The following is a 21990-nucleotide window of genomic DNA, read 5'->3' as shown; positions in this document are numbered from 1 at the left end:
AAAAGAGAACACAACAATTATAATTTATTCCTTTGGGCCTCATGATGTGGCAAAAGCATGCATACACACGTGTCTGTACGTAAATATCTTAAGCAATACAAACTGTTAATTCTCTTTCATTTGATAAAAGGGATGAACTCTCTAGAAATTTGCATTTGAGAACAAATAATTATATAGATTTCCATCTTCATTCCAATTTTCATTACAATCAGAGAGCTGACAGAAATTCTTTACACAGTCTTTCTACCTCTTTAGTTAGGTAATGGCTTCCCTACCTCAAAAATCACTAGCTCACTTTGGCTCAGTGGTAAAGGTAATGGAAACTGCCGATTCACTTTAGAAGCCTTGTATCTGGAACTTAGCCCTCTTTAAATGAGGTATTTATATTAAACACTTTTGTTCTATTTGATAAACATCTATCTTCCCTCTCTGTGGTACAGTAGATGTAAAATTGCCTATTGTTTCTAAAAAACAGATGACTCAGGCACTAATTATACTCATTGTCAATGTTAGCTACAGGTGGAAATGAGGCCAAAGTGGGGTGTCAATTTGTTCTTCCTAGTTTGGGATGTCTTTTAAAATATTAAATTCAAAAGGCATTACGTTCCTCAGAATGTAGGATCGATTGGAGGGGTACTGTGGTCCATTATATGAACTCTCAGTCAGTGAGCTCACCCTGCCTGTCCCCAGGACTTGTTTAGAGTTGCAGTGAGAACTGGCATTTTTCTTCACCATTAGGTGAGGATTACCTTAGTGTTTTAAATCTACGTGGTTAGAACAGTCCCTATTTTCTCCTTCCTCTCCCTTCCTGTCTTTCATGGCCAGTTCCTGAACTGCACCAAGTAGCCCTGATACTAAACACCTCCTCACCTCCACCCCCTCCGAGGGAAGAAGTATTCATAGATATTTAATTCATTTATTCAAGTCAAGGAGGACAGTGCTGTAGAACTTTGTGGGTTCATTCTGACACTGATGTGCACTTTCCCTGCTCTCAGTTCTTTCTGACTGATCTCTGTCCCCTGGAGGAAGTGACTTGATTCTTTAGCAGCAATTTAATCAATTCTAATGCTAGAACATGTTCTGAAACTATCCAGAGACAGGAAGACCTTGTCCTAAATGGAAATCTTGCTAATCACACCCTTGAACATAGGGCTGCTCTGAGAAGAATCCCAAACTTGTCTGTATCTGTGCATAATAGAATGGTCTAACGTCAAAATTCTGATTACTCCTTTCACTTGCTGTCTACCATGTGCCCACTCTGCCTCTACCTTAGTCCTCCCCTTCTCATATTATTTAGTCATTACTCTGTCTCTTCAGTTCAGCCTAGAAAAACTACTGTTTAGGCTATCTACATGTTATGGCTTCAAACAGCTGTGCCTGACATTGCCATGTACCTAGCAGCTTCTGGTACTGGTGAGCTGCTTTATATTATATTCTGCTGACATGGACCATACTGAGATGTAGTTAAATCTGGTGTCTACCATCTGATGACAAAGCCTGATGCTAAGTTTGGCTGGCCTTCTCTGTGCACTGTTACCCACCGTGCTATCAGGAAAGACCTATATCCATTGACACTTAAAGGACTAAGGAAAAGACCCCTCTGTAAAAAAAAAAGCCCTATCAGTTAACCAGCTACAAGTGAAAGAGGGTGTGTGTGCCAGGGACTAAAGGCACTGCTTGCCTAGAGATGATTCAAGTGTAGTTGAACAGTGACCTAGAAGTCAAGGTGTTGTGTGTTCCAGCTCCGCACAGGGGAATCTTGTGGAGGGAGGGGAGGGAAGGGGGAATGCGGGGCCAGGGGTCAGGGGGGACATCTAAAATGTATTAGGGGTTAAGTAGAAAACTATTCTATTTAAACATAAGCAAGCCTCACTAACTCAGCCTAATTAAAGGAAAGCCAGTCTGAATCAGAATATTTTAAAATGCATTTTTATTACACTTAAGCATTGGACACTAGTAATTCAAAATAGACTAACAGCATAATACAGCACCTCAGAGAAGGGGCTTTAAGAATCATTTGTAATTAGCATATCAATTATTTGTATGTAAGTGGATGTGCACAAAGTGCATAAAAAGTTTATTCTCCTAAGTAGGACAAACATTCCCCAGTGCAATCCTGTTTACACTATTAATTTGCTTAGCCAGCACTTTTTGTGCCAAGATAGATGTATGTAAGAAATGCTTATTTCCTCAGGGAAGAATGAATCGCTTCCCTGTTTTTAGTCCAGTAACTAAGAAGCTGAGCGCCATTTGATTAGTTTGGGATTTCTAGGATATGTAGTTTTAAATTTGCATACAGGCTAGAGATTTCATATGGAGATCTGGCAGCCATTGCCAGAGACCCTGTTTCCCCATCTGGATTTCATTGAAGTGATCTGGATTTCATCAAGCAACAGGACACTGATCTTAAATGATCCACCAGGCACTCTAACATAGACATGTTTAAAATATATTTTGCCCCAGAAAATAAGTGTTAAAATATGATGAGTTGGCTTTACTCTATGTGCAGTACTTAAAAGTAATAAAAACACACTTCTTAAGTCCCACAAAACCACAAGTTTTTAATCAAGTTAATGATGAAAATCAATCCTCAAACTCTTTCTTGCACACTTCATTGTGTGATGGCATTGCAGAGATTTCCAGTCATCTGGGAAAGGATATTATATTTTGATGAGCTACACCAGGTGCTAACTATATGGTAGGATTTTAGCTTTGAATCTTAGAGAGGCCCTCCTGGGTAAAGAAGGGCAAGGGAAAGACTAGGGGCGTGTTTATTGTTAACAAATCATTTTTGTCTGCCTAAGTTCAAAAAACAGTGACTGAATTGAAAAAGAAGAGGTATCAGTTATATAAGGAGAGGAGAAAATATGATTAGGAAATGAGAAACAGCAATATAGGCCTATATTTCTACCCATGCATATTAAGCTCTGCTCTACGTAAATTATGAATTCTTCAAGGCTTAGAGAGTAAAAACCAAGTACAGAGGCCATAAGCACAAGCAGTAAATATACACACAAATGTAACTACAGTTTGGAATGACTCTAGCTCTCCCCTTTCCTGAAATGGCATTGCTATTGAGGGTCTGCAAAAGCCAAATAGCTGTTTGGCTTCCAATCTGATTTTTTGCCTAAGAAATTAGAGAGGTCACTTTCAATTTTAATAATATATTCTTCTAACCTCTATATAACAGAAAGGCATTTGTATTTCTGACCCTTAAAGTGAATTTTGTATTTGGTGAAAGGTAATGCTAGATTGGCAGCACTGGAAAATGAATTGCTGTACTCTCAGAACAGGTATAACCAGGCAGTGACCCCATGAAATTTCTCTCTGCTTTTGGGGACCATTAGAGTACTATTCAGGAAGACACTGCTCTGGTGTGCTGAATTCAACAGCATTCTAGTGGCCTTGAAGAAATGACATAGAGCCCAAAGGGCCTGACTTAAGCCATTCATTTATTCATTCACTGTTATGGAGTACTCATTATGTGCCTGGTACTGGGAGAAGACTTTCTCTGGGTTGGTTGGTTGGTTTGTGTTTTTACAGTACTGGGAATTGAACCCAGCGAGTACTGAACTGCATCCTCAGCCCTTTAAAATTTTTTTTAAACTTTGACACTAAGTTGCCCAGGCTAGCCTTGAACTTGTGATCCTCCTATCTTCCTGCCTCTGCTTTCCAGGTAACTGGGATTACAAGTGTACACCACTATGCTTGGCTCTCACAGATGTATTAAATGGGAAGAGGAGATCATTCTTGTTTTATAGAAAAGGAGACCAAGGTTCAGAGAAGTGAAGTGATTTGTTCAAGTTGCCATGCAAACACTGAATCCAAGTATATCTGACTCTAGGGCCCATGTTCTTTCTGATCTGGGTGCTTGGAGGTTGTAAAGGAAAACAAATGAGAACTATGCTTAAACAGTGTGACATAAAATGGAATGTAATTTATGCAGTGGGCAATCCTGATGATTACAGAGCTGGTGAAATGACCTACCGCGGATCACACAAAGGGTCATCAGCACAGCTAGCCTTAGGATTCATATTCTTTGAGTTTTCTTCCATTTTGCTTTTTGTTAGCTTTGCTCACCAGACCAACCTGCCTCTCAGCACATCTGACCCTCTGCTCAATAATATACATTCTGCTTGCTGGCCTTTCAGAATGAAAAGAGCCAAAGAAAGTTGGAATTTAGTGAAGATAATATTGAATTCAAATTAGAATTAGTGTTTCTAATTCTAGCTCTGACGATTCATTCTAGGCCACTGATAAGGTTCTTTAATTCTGGATGACTCACTTTGCCTTCTGTGAATGAGAATGCTTTACTTCCAATAGGTATAGGGAGAAATAAGTAATAATATGCTAAAAATAGTGTATAGCCCTTTCAGTTGCCAAGGTGACATATAATTGATGAGTAGAATTACTTACTACAAAGCATGTTAGAAAGAGATGCCAATTAAAATCTATGTTTCTACATAATGGACTCAGCAATGAGAGAAAAGATGCTCCATTAAAATGTTAAGAGACTGTATCTTAAAAATTAAAACAACAAAAGGAATGTTTGGTTGGTTGGTGGTTGCATTTGGGGGTTTAAGGTTTGTTTTTTATTTTGTAAGTGTGAGTGTTTTATTTTAGATGTTTGTAAAACGAGTACAGGTTGGCTGATGCAAAAAGCAGAAAAAGAGACATAGGAAATTAAATGTCTTATGGATATGACCAAAGGCACCTATGGCTCCCAATGAAATGACACATCACTTTACTGCAGGGAGCCCCCCTTCTAATTCTCTGTCTCCCCAACCATTTGTAATAGATAATTAGGAATTACTGAGGTATTTATCATGTGCTTCATCCCCTGGCAGGTTGAGTTGTTGGGGAATGAGTCAGCAACATCTAAGTTGACATAGAATTGAGAGAATTTAGAAAAAACAAACCTATGAAACATTGGGACTGATTAGTCCCAATTTGGAGCTGATTAGTCCCCATTTGGGGCTGATTAGTAATACTTTGGGTCCTTAACACAATCCTCTGAATCCCATCAAATGCAATGGATTTAACATTTATATCTTAGGAAGGGGTTTTGCTGCTGGCATAACTTTCTTCAGGCTGACTTTGGGAGCTCAAAGCATTAGTAACAAATATTTTTCTGTTCTGTCCTGTATCCTACCCTTGTTGGGTTTTCAAGTTTGATTTTCCCCTCTCTTTCATCTCTATTGAGGAGGTCTCTAGAGAGTGCTGAAACTACTTATTGGAAAGCATGAAGATTTGAGTCTGGCCAAGGGCCTTCTGCAAGCTACCATAGCAGGAGACAGGTCTTCTGGGAGCGGGTACTCATGAGAGGCCCCACTAGGGGAACAAGTTAGGGTTACCACATGCCTCCACAAGCACTGATTAAGCATAACTGTAACACCATCACTCTGGCCTGATGTAACACCATCATTGCCCTGAGATGAGGGATTTTTTTTAGGATTTTAACTATTTAAGAAAAACAAAAACACTTCCATTTGGTATTAGATGGAAAATGACACCAGTGAATGATCTCAAAGGTACCCAGCTGAAACTCTTGGCCACCCTGATGGACTAAAGAAAAGAGAATACCTCTAAGCTTTTGTTTAGGGCTTTTCTGTTACCTAAAAGCATCATGAATGTCTTTTCCCCCTGCTTTTATCCTTCCCAGGCACCAACTCCCTCTCCCAAATCAAGGCCTGCCTAAGCAGCTGCTGCCTTCTCTTTCTCATTTGCATAGGTTCTTCAGAAAATCAGATTCTGAAGACTGGGGGATCAGGTTTCTCATCAAGAAAACTGCATTTCAAATGAATGACTTGTGTGTTTATAGGGAAGATAATAATGTAATGAAATGCCTGTTCTCTCTCCTTTCTGGGGAAGAGATTTTATTCATTCACAAATCCTAAGATTAATGATTTGGAATGTAGCAAACAGTGGTTAGGGAAACTTCCAAAAGCAATCTGGAGTGGTATTTCATTCATTTATTCATTTAAAGACTATTTGTTGAATGCCTGCTATGTATAAACCATTGATTCTACATTTGAGGAAGTTAGCGGGAATTTCTTTTTTTTTTGCTTGTATAAATATTTTAATACTAAATTTATTAAGACAGCATGAGATTAATACAAGTTACCTTTGGCCTCTACAATTACAAGAAGTGCTCAAAGTGGTGGCCATCAGCTTCCAAACATTAGTTTTTTGGGGTTTTTTTTGTTTTTTGTTTTTTTGTTTTTATTCTTAAGTTCTTTTATTGGTACATTTTAGGTATACAATATGTTTACATTTATCACTGGGTGTCTGTACCTATACATGATGTATCTTGATTCTTCTTTGCTCCCCATTACCTGTGCGCCCTTCATCCCCTCCACCCTTCCCTATTTACACAGACATCATTTCCATTTTTTTTTCTTTTCTCATAATTTTTCCTTTCCCCTTCCCCTCCCTTCACCCCTACATCTTTGGACCTTTTTTCCTATTTCAAATTATCAGTTATTCATTTTAATCATTTTAACCCTTGTTTACACTTCAGTTTCTCACATTAGAGAAACTATTCAGTATTTACACATGTGTGTCCTATTTATTTCACTTAAGAGTATGGCCTTGATATGCATCCATTTAGCTATAAATGACTCTAGTTTCTCATTCTTTATGGCTGAGTAGTACTCCATTTTATAAAAAAAAAAACCACATCTTCTTTATCCAGTTTCCAGTTGATGGGCATTTGGGCTGCTTCCAAGCTTTAGCTATTACAAACTGTGCCGCTATAAACATGGGTGCACATATATCTCTGTGGTATGATTCTTTTAATTCTTTTGGGAAGATACCCAGCAGGGGAATAGCTGGGTCCAATGGGACCTCTAGTCCTACTTCTTTGAGGTATCTCCATACTGATTTCCATAGTGGTTGCACCAGCCTGCACTCCCACCAACAATGGAGAAGGGTTCCTTTCTCCCTACACCACCGCCAGCATTTGTTATTGCTTGATTTCTTGATAGCATCCATTCTTTCTGGGGTGAGGTGGAATCTGCATCTCTCCAATGACCAGTGACATTGAACATTTTTTCATATATTTGTTTGCTGCTTTTACTTCTTTGTCTGAGAAATGTCTGTTCATTTCAGATGCCCATTTTTGAATTGGGTCTTTGAAATTGGGGGGTATAATTTTTTCAGTTCTTTATATATTCTAGATAGTAGTCCTTTGTCTGAGGTACAGCTGCTAAAAAATTTTTCCCACATTGTAGGTTGTCTGTTAGCTCTGTTGGTGGTTTCTTTTGCAGTGCAGAAGCTTTTTAATAAGATCCCAGTTGTTGATTCTTTGTGCTAGTTCCCATGCTACTGAGGTTTTGTTCATGAAGTCTTTTCCTATGCCAATGTCTTCAAGAGTTCTACCTAACTTATCTGCCAGCAAGTTTAGTGTTTCTGTTTTAATATTTAGATCTTTAATCCATTTTGATCTTAGTTTAGTGCATGGTGATAGGTATGGGTCTAGTCTTAATCTTTGGCAGGTTGAAATCCAGTTTTTTCAACACCATTTATTAAAGAGGCTATCTTTCCTCCAATGAGGGTGTTTGGCTCCTTTGTCAAAGATGAGGTGGCTGAGTATGTCTGGAGTTGTTTCTGGATCTTGTAATCTATTCCACTGATCTGCAGGTCTGTTCTTTTCCCTGTACCGTGCTGTTTGTATCACAGTAGCTTTGTAGTATAGTTTCAAGTTGGGGATTGTGATACCCCCAGCCATGTCTCTGTTGCTTAGAATTGCTTTTGCTCTTCTAGGTCTCTTCTGGTTCCAAATGAATCTTTGGATTTTTTTCTCTAGTTCTGTGAAGTATATTATTGGAATTTCAATTGGCATTGCATTGAATCTATATAGTAGTTTTGGAAGTATGGCCATTTTCACTATATTGGTTTGTCCTACCCAGGAGCAAGGGATGTCTTTCCGTTTTCTTGTATCCTCTTCGATATCTTTTTTCAGAGTGCTGTAGTTTTCAGTATAGATGTCTTTTGCTTTCTTTGTTAGATTGATTCCTAGATACTTCATTTTTTTGGATGATATTGTAAAAGGAATTGTTTCCCTAATTTCTTTCTCAGTGAGTCTGTAATTTGTGTATAAGAAGGCTATTGTTTTTTGAGTGTTGACCTTGTATCCAGCTATTTTACTGAATCTGTCAGTGAAGTCTAGAAGTCTTTTGGCCGAGTTTTTTGGGTCTTCTATGTAAAGTATCATATCATCAGCAAATAATGACAGTTTAACTTCTTCCTTTCCTATCTTTATTCCTTTTATTTCTTTCTCTTGTCTAATTCCTGTGGCTAATGTTTCCAGAACTATATTGAACAGAAGTGGTGATATTGGGCATCCTTGTCTTGTTCCTGATTTTAGCGTGAAAGTTTTCAGTTTTTGACCATTTAGTATGATGTTGGCTCTTGGTTTTTCATAGATAGCCTTAATCAGGTTAAGATAAAGACCTTCTATTCCAATTTTCTGTAGGGTTTTTATCATGAATGAGTGTTGGATTTTGTTGAATGCCTTTCCTGCATCTGTTGATATGATCATATGGTTTTTGTCCTTGACTCTGTTAATATAGTGTATTACATTTATTGATTTACAAATGTTGAACCATCCTTGCATCCCTGGGATAAGTCCAACTTGTTCAGGGTGTATGATCTTCTTGATGGCCCTCTGTATTTTGTTTGCCAGTATCTTGTTGAGGATTTTTGCATCTCTGTTCATTAGGGAGATTGGCCTGTAGTTCTTTTTTGGGGTTGGGTCTTTCCCTGGTTTGGGAATCAAAGTAACACTTGCTTCCAGGAATGAATTTGGAAGTGTTGCTTGCCTTTCAGTTTCCTTGATGAGTTTAAAGAGTAATGGCGTTAGTTCTTCTTTAAATGTCTTGTAGAATTCAGCAGTGAAGCCATCAGGACCTGGGCTTTTCTTTGTTGGTAAATTTTTTATTACATTTTCAATTTCACTCATTGTAATTGGGGTGTTTAGAATTTCTATATCTTCTTCATTTAACTCTGGCAATTCATATGTATCTAAGAATCTGTCCATTTCTTCTGTGTTTTCCATTTTATTAGAGTACAGGTTCTCCAAGTAGGTATTAATGATCCTCTGGATTTCTGTTGGATCTGTTGTGACTTCACCTTTTTCATTCTTAATTGCGTGGATTTGCGCCTTTCCTTTTTTTGATAAGGTTGGCTAAAGGTTTATCGATTTTATTTATTCTTTTGAAAAACCAACTCTTTGATTCATTGATTTTTTTGTATTGTTCTCTTAGTCTCGATTGCATTGATTTCTGCTCTGATCTTTATAATTTTCTCTCGTACAAGCTTTGAATTTGTTATGCTCTTCTTTTTCTAGGAGCTTGAGGTTCTGCATCGGGTTATTTGTCTGAGTTCTCTCTGTTTTCCTAATATGGGCATTCACTGCTATGAATTTCCCACTTAGAACTGCTTTCATTGTGTCCCATAGATTCCTGTATGTTGTACTGGCATTATCATTTACTTGTAGAAACTGTTTAATTTCTTCTTTAACTTCCTCTGTGACCCATTGTTTGTTCAGGAGGATGTTATTCAGTTTCCATGTGTTTGTGGGTGTTTTGCGGTTTCTTATGTTATTGATCTCCAATTTTATTGCACTGTGGTCTGAAAATACACATGGGGTAACTTCAGTTCTTTTACATTTACTTAGATATGTCCTATGAGCTAGCACGTGGTCTATCTGGAGAATGACCCATGTGCAGCCGAAAAGAATGTGTGTTCTGATTTTGTGGGGTGGAACACTCTGTAAACATCTATTAAGTCCATTTGTTCAATAACTTAGTTGAGTTCTATAATTTCCTTGCTAATTCTTTGTCTGGATGATCTGTCTATTTGTGATAGTGGGGTATTGAGGTCCCCCACTACAATAGTACTAGTGCTTATTTGGTTTTTCATGTCCATTAATATTTGTTTTGTATAGTTGGGGGCATTCATGTTTGGTGCATATATATTTAGGATTGTCATCTCTTCCTCTTGGATTGTTCCTTTCACAAGGATATAGCGACCATCTTTGCCTCTCTTAATTAGTTTTGGTTTGAAATCTACTTTGTCTGCAAATAAGATTGCTACCCCTGCTTTTTTCTGGGTTCCTGTGGCGTGGAGAACTGTTTCCCATCCTTATACTTTCAGTCTATGAATTTCTTTTTGAGTTAGGTGTGTTTCTTGTATACAGCATATTGTTGGATTTTGTTTCTTAATCCATTCTGCCAATCTATTTCTTTTGATTGGTGAATTGAGGCCATTAACATTGATGGTTATAACTGATAGATATTGATTCATCCTTGTCGTGATGTTTTACTTTTGTTGACTCTTTTATTTCTTTTTCCCCCTTTCCCTTTAGTTTCTTACCTTGCCTGGTAGCTTCCCTCTGTTGGGCCTCATGGAGTTGTGACCTTCATTGTTTTTTTCTAGGATATTGTTTAGAATTGTTTGGATTGCTGGTTTGGTGTTCATGAAATTTCTCAGGTGTTCTTTGTCGTGGAAGTATCTAATTTCCTCATCGATTTTGAAAGATAATTTTGCAGGATCCAACAGTCTAGGTTGGAAGTTATTTTCTTTTAGGGCTTAAAGTACTTCACTCCAGGCTCTCCTTGATTTGAGGGTTTGTGTTAAGAAGTCTGCTGTGATTCTGAATGGCTTTCCTTTGTAGGTGATTTGTTCATTTTCTCTAACTGCTTGTAGGACTACTTCCAAACATTAGTATGGCAAAGTGCTGCTTGGGTAACCTTGGTCAAATGTCCATGAAGATTGCTGCACATGCATTTTCAACTTATTCTCTAAGAGCAGTGTAGTGGGTTTTCTGTGATATATGAGATCCTCTAGGGTTTCCCAAAAATAAAAGTCTGCAGGTGTTAAATCGGGAGAATGTGCAGGGAACTCAACTGCACCTCTTCATCCTAGCCAGTGTCCTTGCAAATTCTTGTCTAGATAAGCTGACACATCTTTGTGGTAGTGTGGTGGCGTGCCCTCTTGTTGAAAGAAAAATTCATCATTGTCATAAAGTTCATGTATGGCAGGTAAGATGAATATGCATAGCATGTCTAGGTATGCTTGACCTGTAATGGTACCTTTAAAAGAAAATGGTCCTATTAAAAGGTCTTGCTGACACTCTGCACCAGATGATGCCCAGTAAATTGACTACCTTGTCCACGTGCACATTAGGATTTTCTGGTACCCAGTAAACACAATTATGTTGGTTCAGTGTTCCATTTAGCTGAAATTGTGCTTCATCAGACCACATAGTCTTCCTCGCAAACTCCACATACTCACCTACCATGTGTTGAAACCACTCACAAAACTGGGTTATTCAATCAGGATCATCTGCATTTATTGCACATAACAATCTTAGAGTGTAAACTTTCCACTTAGATGTTTTAAGAATACGCTATACGCTTGTACTGCTTACTCCTGTCTACGTGTACATTGTTCAGCAGACTTCTGTGGTGAGCGTGTGAACTGTTGCAACACCATAGCCACGGAACCAGCCCTTGTTGCTGTAGGAGGTCTGCCAGATTTTCCTTTATGCATATCACACACGGTACCATGTTTTTCGAACTTGCCTGATAACTTGACGAATTTGTGCCATCAAGCATGTTGGAGGTTCTGTTCCAAACTCACACCTCCATTGTTGTTGTATTTCACCAATATTCTCAAACTTGAAATAGCACATTAAAATGGTGTTACCTTCCTCAATTAATAACAGTACCTCCACCGTTTTGTCACTGTTGTTTACATGGCTTGTTGATACTACAGCCTCGAGGGTATCACCGTTGTGCAGTAAAGCGGCTTCTGAGCCAGCTGAAAGGACCCCTTGCTGCAGCACCTCTTCTCCGCTCCCTTGGCTCCCTTGGTGCCTGCTCAAGCTCGGGTGCAGGTGGCTGACAGTCCCGAGGCCCTGTCTGCACAGTCTCTCCAGAATCCCATGAACCCACGTTGAAGTCTAGAAATTTCTTAATATTACATAGAGAAATGAATTGATTTTTATGTCCACATATATCTGAATAAAACAAAATATAGGAAGATGTAAGACACATGAGATTTAGGATGTTGTCGGCATTCAAATGGATGCTTAATACTTAAGAAAATACTTAAGAAAAAGGCCTTATTAAGGAAGTAACACTTTATCAAGATTTTAAAGGGCACCTAATTACTGTATCTTTACAAAGTGTGGAGATGTTTATGTGTTTATAATATCTTGGTCAATTTTGAATATACTGGAATCATAGGGAAGGATGCCTTACACAAAAGGTACATGGTAAGATCAAAGGCGGTAGAGAATGAACCACGAAGCAGTACTTTAGTTTGACTGGACTATAAAGTGCATGAGAGGGAGAATTTGCAAAGATTGGTAAAGTGAATGGGAACCACATTATGAAGAGGCTGAATTCTTAGCTATGAAAATTTGCACCATATTCTGTAAGCATGAGAGGAGCCAATAAAGGTTTTAAAATGAGTAAATAATAAGGTCAGAGTTTACCTGAAAAGATTAATACTCAAAAATCAGTAACACAGTGGGCAGCCCTGCTGTTCTGTGAAATATTGTGGGTGAAGTGTCCAGCACAGGACCTAATGTACTGTAGCTCAGGAGGTCATGGAAGCAGGTATGTTGTCATGGTTCAGGCCATGCACTCTGGTGTCAGGCTGCAGCTCTGACACTTAACAGTTGTATAATGCAGTACAGATTTTTTTAACTTCTTTGTGCTGCACTTTCCCCATCTGTAAGATAGGATTAATGATATCTATCTTATAAATTGTTAGGAAGGTGAAGTGCTCTAGTACAAAGCTCACAGAACAGTGCTCTTGAATAAGTACTGAATAATGTTACTAATATTATCATTTTTATTCATGGAGGAGATGGAATTTGAGCTAACCTTTAAAGAATGACTATGGTAGACCTCTAGAACAGTGACATTCCATCATGATGAAGTGTATGACAAAAGGCCAACTTGTAAGTGAGTAAGGTGAAGAGTGGAAAGTTAAACTTGCCTAGAGAATAATATGGATTCAGGAGTTATTGGGGTTATTGGAAAATAATATTTCAAAGATAAGCCAGAGTCAGATCATGAAGGACTTTGGATTGTAGTTTAAGAATTTCAGTATTACCTAAAGACAGTGAAAGGATTTTGAATAAAGAAGTCACTTGATCAAAACTAACCCTAAGGAAAATGAATATAATGGCAATGTATGTGATAAATTGAAGAGGGAAGAGACTTGAGGCAGGGAAACTAATTAAGAAGCTATTGGTGTAATCCACAAAGGCAGTCATAAGGGCTAGATGAGAGTACTACAGTAGCCTTGGAGAGAGAAGTAAATGGAAGAGAGCTATGTGAAAGACTAGCAATTGAAGAGGAACATGGAAAGGAAAGACTCATAAGGGCTACACAGTTTTGAATATGAATAACCAAAAGGGTGGATGTAATTAACAGATATAGCAAATAGAAAAGGTAAAATGACAGGTTTGACATGATCAAAATGGAGCTGTAAAATCATAGCTGACTTCTTAGCACAAATTGACAGGCTGGTCCTAAAATTTATATGAAAATTCAATCCAGAATAGCCAAAACAGTATAGAAAAGGAAGAACAAAGTTGGAATATTCACACTTGCTAACTTCAACTTACTGTAAAGCTACAGTGATCAAGACAGTATGGTGCTGGCATAAGGACAGACATATAGATCAATGGCACAGGGGTTTGTGACCAGAAATAAATCCCCACATTCAGAGTTAACTGATTATACAGAAGGGCCAACATCATTCAGTGGGACAAAGGACAGTATTTTCAACAAATGGTGCTGGGACAACTGATACCAACATGCAAAAGAACAAAGTTAGACTCATATCATACCATATACAAAGTTAACTTACATAAAAGATCTAAATACAGTATATGAGCTAAAAACTGTAAAATTCTTAAAATGAAACACAGATGTAAATCTCTATGACCTTGAATTAGGTAATGGTCTCTTAAATATGACACAAAAAACACAAGCAACAAAAGAAAAAATAGATAAAATGGACTTTGTCGAAATTAAAACCTTTCGTGCTTCAAAGGACATTATCAACAAAGTACAAAAATAACCCACAGAATGGGAATAAATACTTGCAAATCATTGATCTAATTAGGGGCTTGTATCTAGACTATATTAAGAATTCTTGCAACTTAATATTAAAAGGATAACCCATGTTACAAGTGGACGAAGAGCCGAAATCAACATTGTTGTAAAGAAGATATACAAATGACCACTGAGTATGTGGTCTGTAAGACAGTATTTTGAAGAGAGCAGTAAGATCAGAAAGTGGTTTGTGCAAAGTATATCCAGGTGGCCAGGATAACTTTGGAAGTGATGAGAAGGGGAATGGAAGATGGGCAGTTTTTAACCTCAAGGAAGTGAATTTCCAGGAAAGTAGAGACAGATGTAAGGAAAGAGTTCATAGGGGATTCATAGCCCTTAAGGAAATGGGAAAGAGGATCTAGGGCCTAGGTAGAGAAATTAGCCTTGTGGAGGAAAAGGAATATGAGGGAGGACATTTTCAGGTAGAGAGAAGGGTAGAGGAAGACACTCATTACACATAGCTTTAACCATTTCAGTCAAGCATGAAGCAGAAAACCTTTGATCTAGAAAGATATACCTTGGAGCCGGGGATTTAGCTCAGTGGTTTCGCCACCTGCTATGCAAGCGCAAGGACACGAGTTCGATCCCCCGTACCAAAAAAAAAAAAAAAGATATACCTCAAACTATTAATAAGCAATTACCTCTGTAGAGGGAATAGAGATGGGGAAAGAGGGATTTTTCACTTTTATTTGATAGGCTTTTGTGTTTAATTTTTATATCAAGAATGTCCTTTCATTATATGATATTTTTTAAAAACTAAGTTGCTGTAAGAAATGTAATTCTTTGTCAATTGGAGGTAAAGGATTGCTGAGCTGCAGGGAGGTGGTGGCCCATGTAAATCAATGAATGGTTATGGAATTTATTGATTTGGAATAGTAAGCATAAATTGTAGTAAAAGCAATTCATTTGATTTCTTAGCTTTCTCCAACAGAATAGAGCAGAAAATCCTGACAGTGTGATTTATACAAGGGCCTAGGAGTGATAAGACAAAAATTAAAAAGGTGTGAGAGAAATAAGGATGCTAAGAAAGTTTTCTAAATATCTAACCCTGATGGACTCACCAAATATATTACCAGGTTTTAGGTGGCTGGAGTCTCCTTTTAGAGGTGTTTTATAGGTTCTTTCTTTTCTGATCAAAGAATTGGTCAAGGAAAGCACAAAAGCAGCAAGATTTTACATTTTATTAAAGGTAGGGAAAGAAATGTGCTCTGCAAATCAAGTTTGAGCCAAGTAAAAGTAGGAAAAGAAATACATTCTGCAACTCCCCTGTTCATGGACATCGCCATCTCCTGTGAGGAGCCCAGGTGACACTGGACATCATGAGTTTTCTTCTTCAACCCAGCTGTGAGGGACAACACCCCAAGGTAATTGGAGAGCAGTAATCCCCAGAAGGTTAGTGCCTACAGCCCCTTTCAGCAGAAAGTAGCTATATGAAGACAGAGACCTCCACTCCTTCACCACCTCATAAAGAATTATGGGGATATATTTCTATCAAGGGGAAATGAGGGAAGAGATTAGGGCATGGCCGACTGTATGAGAAAGTGGGTGTGACCTGTTAATTGCAAAGTTCCAGGACACAGGTGCAAAACAGTTCCCAAGCCCTGCTCTTGGACTTCAAGAACTCTAGCAAGTTTTTGATAGGACAGCCTAGACCTGATGTCAGCCTATAGGGTGGGAGTTAAGGTCTCCATTGAGCTCTCTGCTACTGTGTTCTTTCCTAGTAGTCTGCTCTCACACTGTAGAGTGTATTTCTTTTTCCTACTTTTACTTGACCCTGGATGTACTAGGGTTTTTTAACCCATTTACCTGGGTTTTTCTAGTTTGGGGCTATTACAAGTAAAGCTGTAAATTCCGGCATGAAAATGTCTTAGTTTCTCTGGGGTAAACTGCCCAAGAGTGCAATTGCTTGCTCGGATGTCAAGTCTATTTTTAGTTTTGACAAGAACTGCTAAACTATTTTCCAGAGTGGCTATACCATTTTACTTTCCTACCAACAAGATATGTGTAATCTAGTTTCTCTACATCCTCAATGGGAATTGTTATCACTATTTTTTACTTTAGTTGTCTTGAGAGTTGGCTCATTGTAATCCTTCTCCTCTTTTAGGACCTGAGTCAAGAGTTACCTCTGTAGAGCCTTGTCTGACATCTTCTGGAAAAGTTAATTACTCTCTCCTCTGTGCCAACTCTGATAGGTCATTTGTCATTGCATTTTAATTATTTATTGCCATAGTCTGTGTCTTCGACTCTATTCTGAGCTGCATGAAGATAGGGACTATGTCATATTTTTCTGGATTCTTGCAGCATCTGGTTCAGTTTCTTGCTGGGCACACAGTAGACACTAACCAAATATGTGCCAAATGAAGGAAAAAATGAATGAAAAGAACTTCAGTCTTGCTTGCCTGCCTTCCTCCTCCACTAGAAACATTTTTAGGTCAGACATCACATCTTCCTCTGTGTCTCCCCTCAGTGGCTAATAGGGTACTCTGTAGGTGTAGATGCTCAATAAATGTCACGGAAACTGCAGGTGGCTTATCTTCCCTCTTCATTCAGGAGATAAGCACATAAAAGAGAAAATAGGCACGAGTATCCTTGTATTAAATATCATATGTCATAATTTTATAATATTCTTATAATATCCACAGTTGCACAATATTTGTGTAGATGAGAAATCTAAACAAAACAGTTCTTTTAATCAAAGAATGCCTCTGTGACGGGCACTGTTCAATAGTTTCAATACATTGGCTACCTAAGACTGGGGAGGACGGCATTTCATATTCCTGAATTCCTTTTGCCAATTCAGAAGGATCTGGATTTTTTCTGATTTTCCTGCACTGATGTAATTTGACATGTTGATTATGAAAGGGTCATTAACCTCAACATTTTTTTTATCACTCTTTGACTATGTATTTTCTCAACTCTGAAGTCTGTTAATTTGTAGTTGTTTATGTCTCTCTAAGAGTGGTTCAGGCCCTTGAGGACTGGTGTATGTTTTGTCTGGAAAGTAGATTGTAAGCCCCTTGAGAGCAAGGACCTTATAATTCCTAGGAATGCATTCTGGGCATTGTCAGTGTTCAATTAATAATAATATTGGAAGCCTGACTGAAGTCACTTGTCATATTGACATCTTCCTTGTCATCTGTAAGGCTTCTCACTATTTAAAAAAGTACTTAGTTTGACTTGATAACATTGAATGATTGTACCCAAAATTATAGTCAGTATTATTACCCACTGCAACTTGTTCTTTTAGGGTGCTTTCAGATTTATGATTTTAGGTCAGTTGTTACAGTTCCCTTTCTTATATCCTGGTTACATATACATTGGAAAGGACTGCATTTTATAACTCTCAAGTCCTTTTACATAATAAAAAGTAAGCCTATATCATCTAGGCTTTCAAAGCTTTGTACTTCTCACTCCTAACCCCCACTGATAATTAGGTGATAAACTCCAAGTGTGATTGCCATCTTAAATTATCAGAAAGGGACCAGGGATTTAGCTCAGCGGTTCCGCCGCCTGCCTTGCAAGCACAAGGTCCCAAGTTCAATCCCTGGTACCAAAAAAACAAAACCAAAACAAAAATTATCAGAAAGAATCCTTATAACTACTCAATATATATGTTTTATTTCCCAATATTTTAAAATGGAATAAATAGATTCTGTGTCCTGTGGCTGTTAACATTAAATTAATATGACTGTTTCAAGGAAATTTTAGTTCTCAAACAGAGAGGCATATTTGTTCACTGGTGAGAGCAGAAGTACAGGAAGTTTTTTTAAAAATCAGGTTTAGTAAAATATAATTCACATACCATCAGATTCACTCATTTTAAGTGGAAAGTTTGATGAGATTGCCAGATTGTTTTTCTTTTTCCTTAATTATGTGCTGATTTGACTATACCTCCAACTTCCTACATTCCCACCACTAAAGTGTAGACCAAATTGATGTATCTTTTTCTGATACGTTGTATCCTTTCTCTTTTCTGCAGTGTGCTAAAGGAAGTATACCAAGCCTTTAATCCAAAAGCAGTGGTTTTACAGCTGGGAGCTGATACAATAGCCGGAGATCCCATGTGTTCCTTTAACATGACTCCAGTGGGGATTGGCAAGTGTCTGAAATATGTCCTTCAGTGGCAATTGGCAACACTCATTTTAGGAGGAGGTGAGTACAAAGGAAGGTCACCAGGAGAATTTGTTGACCTTCCTCTACAAATTGTCTGTTGGCACTAAATTGACCTTAGATTGGATAATACCAACTTGTCTATAGCCCAGAAACCTGAGTCAGTGAGCTCTGCCACCACCACAGTTCAGCCCTCCTCAGCTCGGCATGTGATTGACTCCCTGGCACTCTGAAGTCCATTTCATATCCTGCAGTAAAGGTCTTCGGCTAAAAGTTACCTCAGGGACTGAGGTTTAGCTCAGTAGTAGACCACTTGCCTACTTGCCTAGCGTGTTCAAGTCCCTGAGTTCCATCCCAACATTGCAAAAAGAAAAAAGAAAAAGAAAAATTACCTCAGATAATAAATGTAGAGAGTGTTGATTCCAATAGACCTGATCTATCTTCTTTCAGGCCAACAGAACTGATTCTCAGTTCTATAAGCATCTTAAGGAAACACAGCACTAAAATTCTAACTCTGCACATGTATCAATAGTAAATATATGAATTAATTGAATACCCAGGCTGAATTCAAGAATGACTCCCCAAAACGCATGACTTTGTTATAATGAAGCAACACTGAGAGATCCAAAGGTATTCTTACCTTTCACAGTTACTGATACTTGCATTATATAACTAACAGAAAGCTGAGGCATGTTTATATCTGAGAAAGGAAACTTTTGCAACCTCAACCACATTGGAAACTGCCTTACTTAGGTTCTTCTATATCCCTACCTAGTAAAATCTTTATTTCTTTGGATAAATGTGTATTAACATAACATGGTCAAGCAGATTGAGCCTAAAATGCACATATTATGGACAAACTAATAGTTTGTAGTTTTGTCAACCTATTGTAAAAACCAAATTAGAGGAAAGAAATCCTGGGGGAGGTCTTATGTAAATAAGTAATAATTCACCACAAATACACACATCTGGTCCTTTGGCAGCCTCAAATCCTAGAGGCATCAAAATTAAAAGTGCTTATAAGAGATAACTTTTTATGAAAAAATGGCAAGAAATATATTAACTTCAACTGAAAAAAGATAAAATTAATAAACACCATATAACATTATTTTCCTTGGTGGCACTAAGGATGGTGATGATGATACAATTTCAGCTAGGGGAAAGAAAGACTTTTCTATAATATATATCTATGAGAATTTAACTTTTGTCTGAGGCTACACCCTTTACTTAACAAGTCTGTTAGCATCCTCTAAAGCCCTTTGCTTTCTCAGCATAAAGTTTTGGCTTTTGAATATGTAAGTATAACTCTTCTTATGCAATATGTGTATTCCTGAAAAGCCTGTACATAAATGGAATTTTTGCAAATCAGATAATCCTACATGTATCCCAGGGACAGCTTACTAATTAAGCAAAGCCTATATATAGTACTCTTTGAGATTAACTAATGCCAAGTAAGTCTGTCTTATAAATTCAATTTTTTCATATCAAGGGTATTTAAAGTAGTAGCTATACAATTTAACTGAAATTCTCAGTTCTTATTAGCACATAGACAATTAGTAGAGACGGCCACACCCTCAAGTTTCAGTGGTCCCTATTGAAGCCTGAAAACACATTTCAGAAGCCCCAGAGCCCCTGATCTTTCAAATAGTAGAAAAACTTTTTAAAAAGTGACCTGTGTCCTACTTTACACACATTATCTTAGTGTAATGATTAATAGCATCCTCCTTTACTATTAAAAGTGTATCCTATAATTTAATCATCACTCTATCTAAAAAAGACTAGATTCTATCTCCTTTAGGCTGCATTGGGGTTAGGAAATCATTCCATTTTACCCTCATACTCTTGGAATTTAGCTAAAGCGCTAAGCTTGCCTGCAGAGCATATCTATTCAGCACAAAAATATGCTGATTATTAGCCAGTGTGATATAGCTGCTAGATGACTATAGCAAGACCTGATTAGATGGTTCATAGCATCAATCAGCAGGCTCTTCCTCATCGCACGCTCTTTGATCTCTACCACCAGGCCTGTGTTTTGTGGTGAAAAAGAATGCTGATATTAAAAGAAGGAAGTCTGTTTCTGTCAGTACTTTCCTTTTCTCTTTCCTGGATGCTTTTAGGGCTAGATCTGCCAATGACTAGCATATAAATCACATCCAACAGTCATTTTATAGAATTGTTGCAAAATCTATCATGGGAACATCACCTCCAGAGATCCTGATTCCAGGAATCTCAGTCTTGCTTATGTCTTTTGATGGAAATGAGAAGATTGGATTCCTAAGGAGCATTTGTTGGGAAATGGGAGCCTCTTTCATCTTCCTTGTCCTTGGAATTCCTAGTTCTATACTGTGGTCCCCCAAAGTCTGCCCTTTGGGTGGTTTGCAAATATCATAAAGGGATATTTTGGTGAAATTATGCAAGTTGGAGTTGTCTTTTAACCTTTTTATTAAAACATTTTTCTCTCCTTCCTCACCCCCTTTCCTTCTGCTGCTGTTTTGTGACTATTTTTTCCTAACTTCCCAATTCTTGATGGAGAAAGGAGGCTATAACCTTGCCAACACGGCTCGTTGCTGGACATACTTGACCGGGGTCATCCTAGGGAAAACACTATCCTCTGAGATCCCAGATCATGAGGTAAGTAAGGTTCTGACAAGTCCTCTCTTCTTTAATGGGAAGAGCTGAGTCATTCCACCTAATCAAAATCACGTCCTCACCACTCAATACTGTTTTGTTGAGAGACACTTCAACAACAGTAACATACTGTCTTGGCAGAATAGTGGACTCTTGTTCCAAAATACCCAAGACCTTCTGCCTTTTTTCTTTTACAAAAGATCTCAAAGGCCAACCAACTTTAATTTCTCAATTAATTACAGAGACTGTGGGAAGGGGTCACCTGTTCACACAAAGAATGCTTTGCAATATGTGCATATTTTCATCCCTTAGCCTCAGAAAGAAAGAGACTGGTTCTTATTTGTGTAAGCTAGGTTTTCAGCTTTTTTCAGAAATCTCATAGGTAGTATATAGCACATGTTCTCTGGTAATAGTACTGGTCTCTCAATTTTCTTTGACTAATGTAAAAATCAAGCAACATATGGTCACTAATAAAGTCAGATCTGGTTCCAGCAATTAGTATACATAGGGATTGGAGCAGGACCATCCAAAGTATGAAATGTGTCACTTGAATCCTTGCCATTTTCATTAGTCATATGAGACGAGCGTTGCAAAATAAAGGTGTCTGTTCTAATTTTCCTAAACCAAGGGAATGGAAAGCTGACTGGGACATGTGACTATGCTGATAATCTCTCGTCCAAAGGTGTACCACTTCTATTCCCATCTACCCCTAGCCCTGACAGGAATCATGTTATCACAGATCAGGATGCTGCCACAGATCTTAGACTATGTGACTTAAAATAACAGACTAGTCCATGCAGCCCCACCTTCTCAAGCTATTTCCCAGGGATGAGCAATGTTGCTGTGGTTATAATGTTATGATTTCTATCAGATGTAACAGCTGTTCACTTGGGAACATTATGTTTTTTAAAGTTACTATTATTTTTTAAAAATTAGAAACAACTTAAACCAATTTCCTCCCAATTTTCTTTTAACCTTAGATGAGATAAAACATGTATCTCAGAAAAGCCATTCAATATGTCTAGAATACAAATAGAAGGCACACTATAATTTGAGACAATTTGCTACTGTTAGGGTTAATAGAAGTCTCTTTTCTTGACTTAACTTACCT

General features: G+C 37.9%; 1 protein-coding gene across 21 annotated transcripts in view; it reads left to right on the top strand.

Moving 5' to 3' along the window:
• Positions 1-21990, top strand: part of Hdac8 (histone deacetylase 8) — a 235006-nt gene that overhangs the window by 85970 nt on the left and 127046 nt on the right. For all 21 annotated transcript variants that reach the window (XR_015451047.1, XM_004872670.3, XM_087210552.1 and 18 more), the window contains 2 exons: positions 18121-18293; positions 20788-20882. Coding sequence is in view for 20 of the 21 variants with exons in the window: in XM_004872670.3 (XP_004872727.1) it covers positions 18121-18293; positions 20788-20882 (268 nt within the window). In the remaining variant the exon portion in view is untranslated. The remainder of the gene's footprint in view (positions 1-18120; positions 18294-20787; positions 20883-21990) is intronic.

Source organism: Heterocephalus glaber, unplaced genomic scaffold (assembly GCF_053883595.1).
Source record: "Heterocephalus glaber isolate CG9 unplaced genomic scaffold, H.glaber_assembly_v1.0 deba00001145, whole genome shotgun sequence".
In the NCBI taxonomy this organism is placed as follows: Eukaryota; Metazoa; Chordata; class Mammalia; order Rodentia; family Bathyergidae; genus Heterocephalus; species Heterocephalus glaber.
The sequence above is the reverse complement of the archived record's forward strand: the minus strand, read 5'-3'. Positions and strand labels throughout refer to the sequence as shown.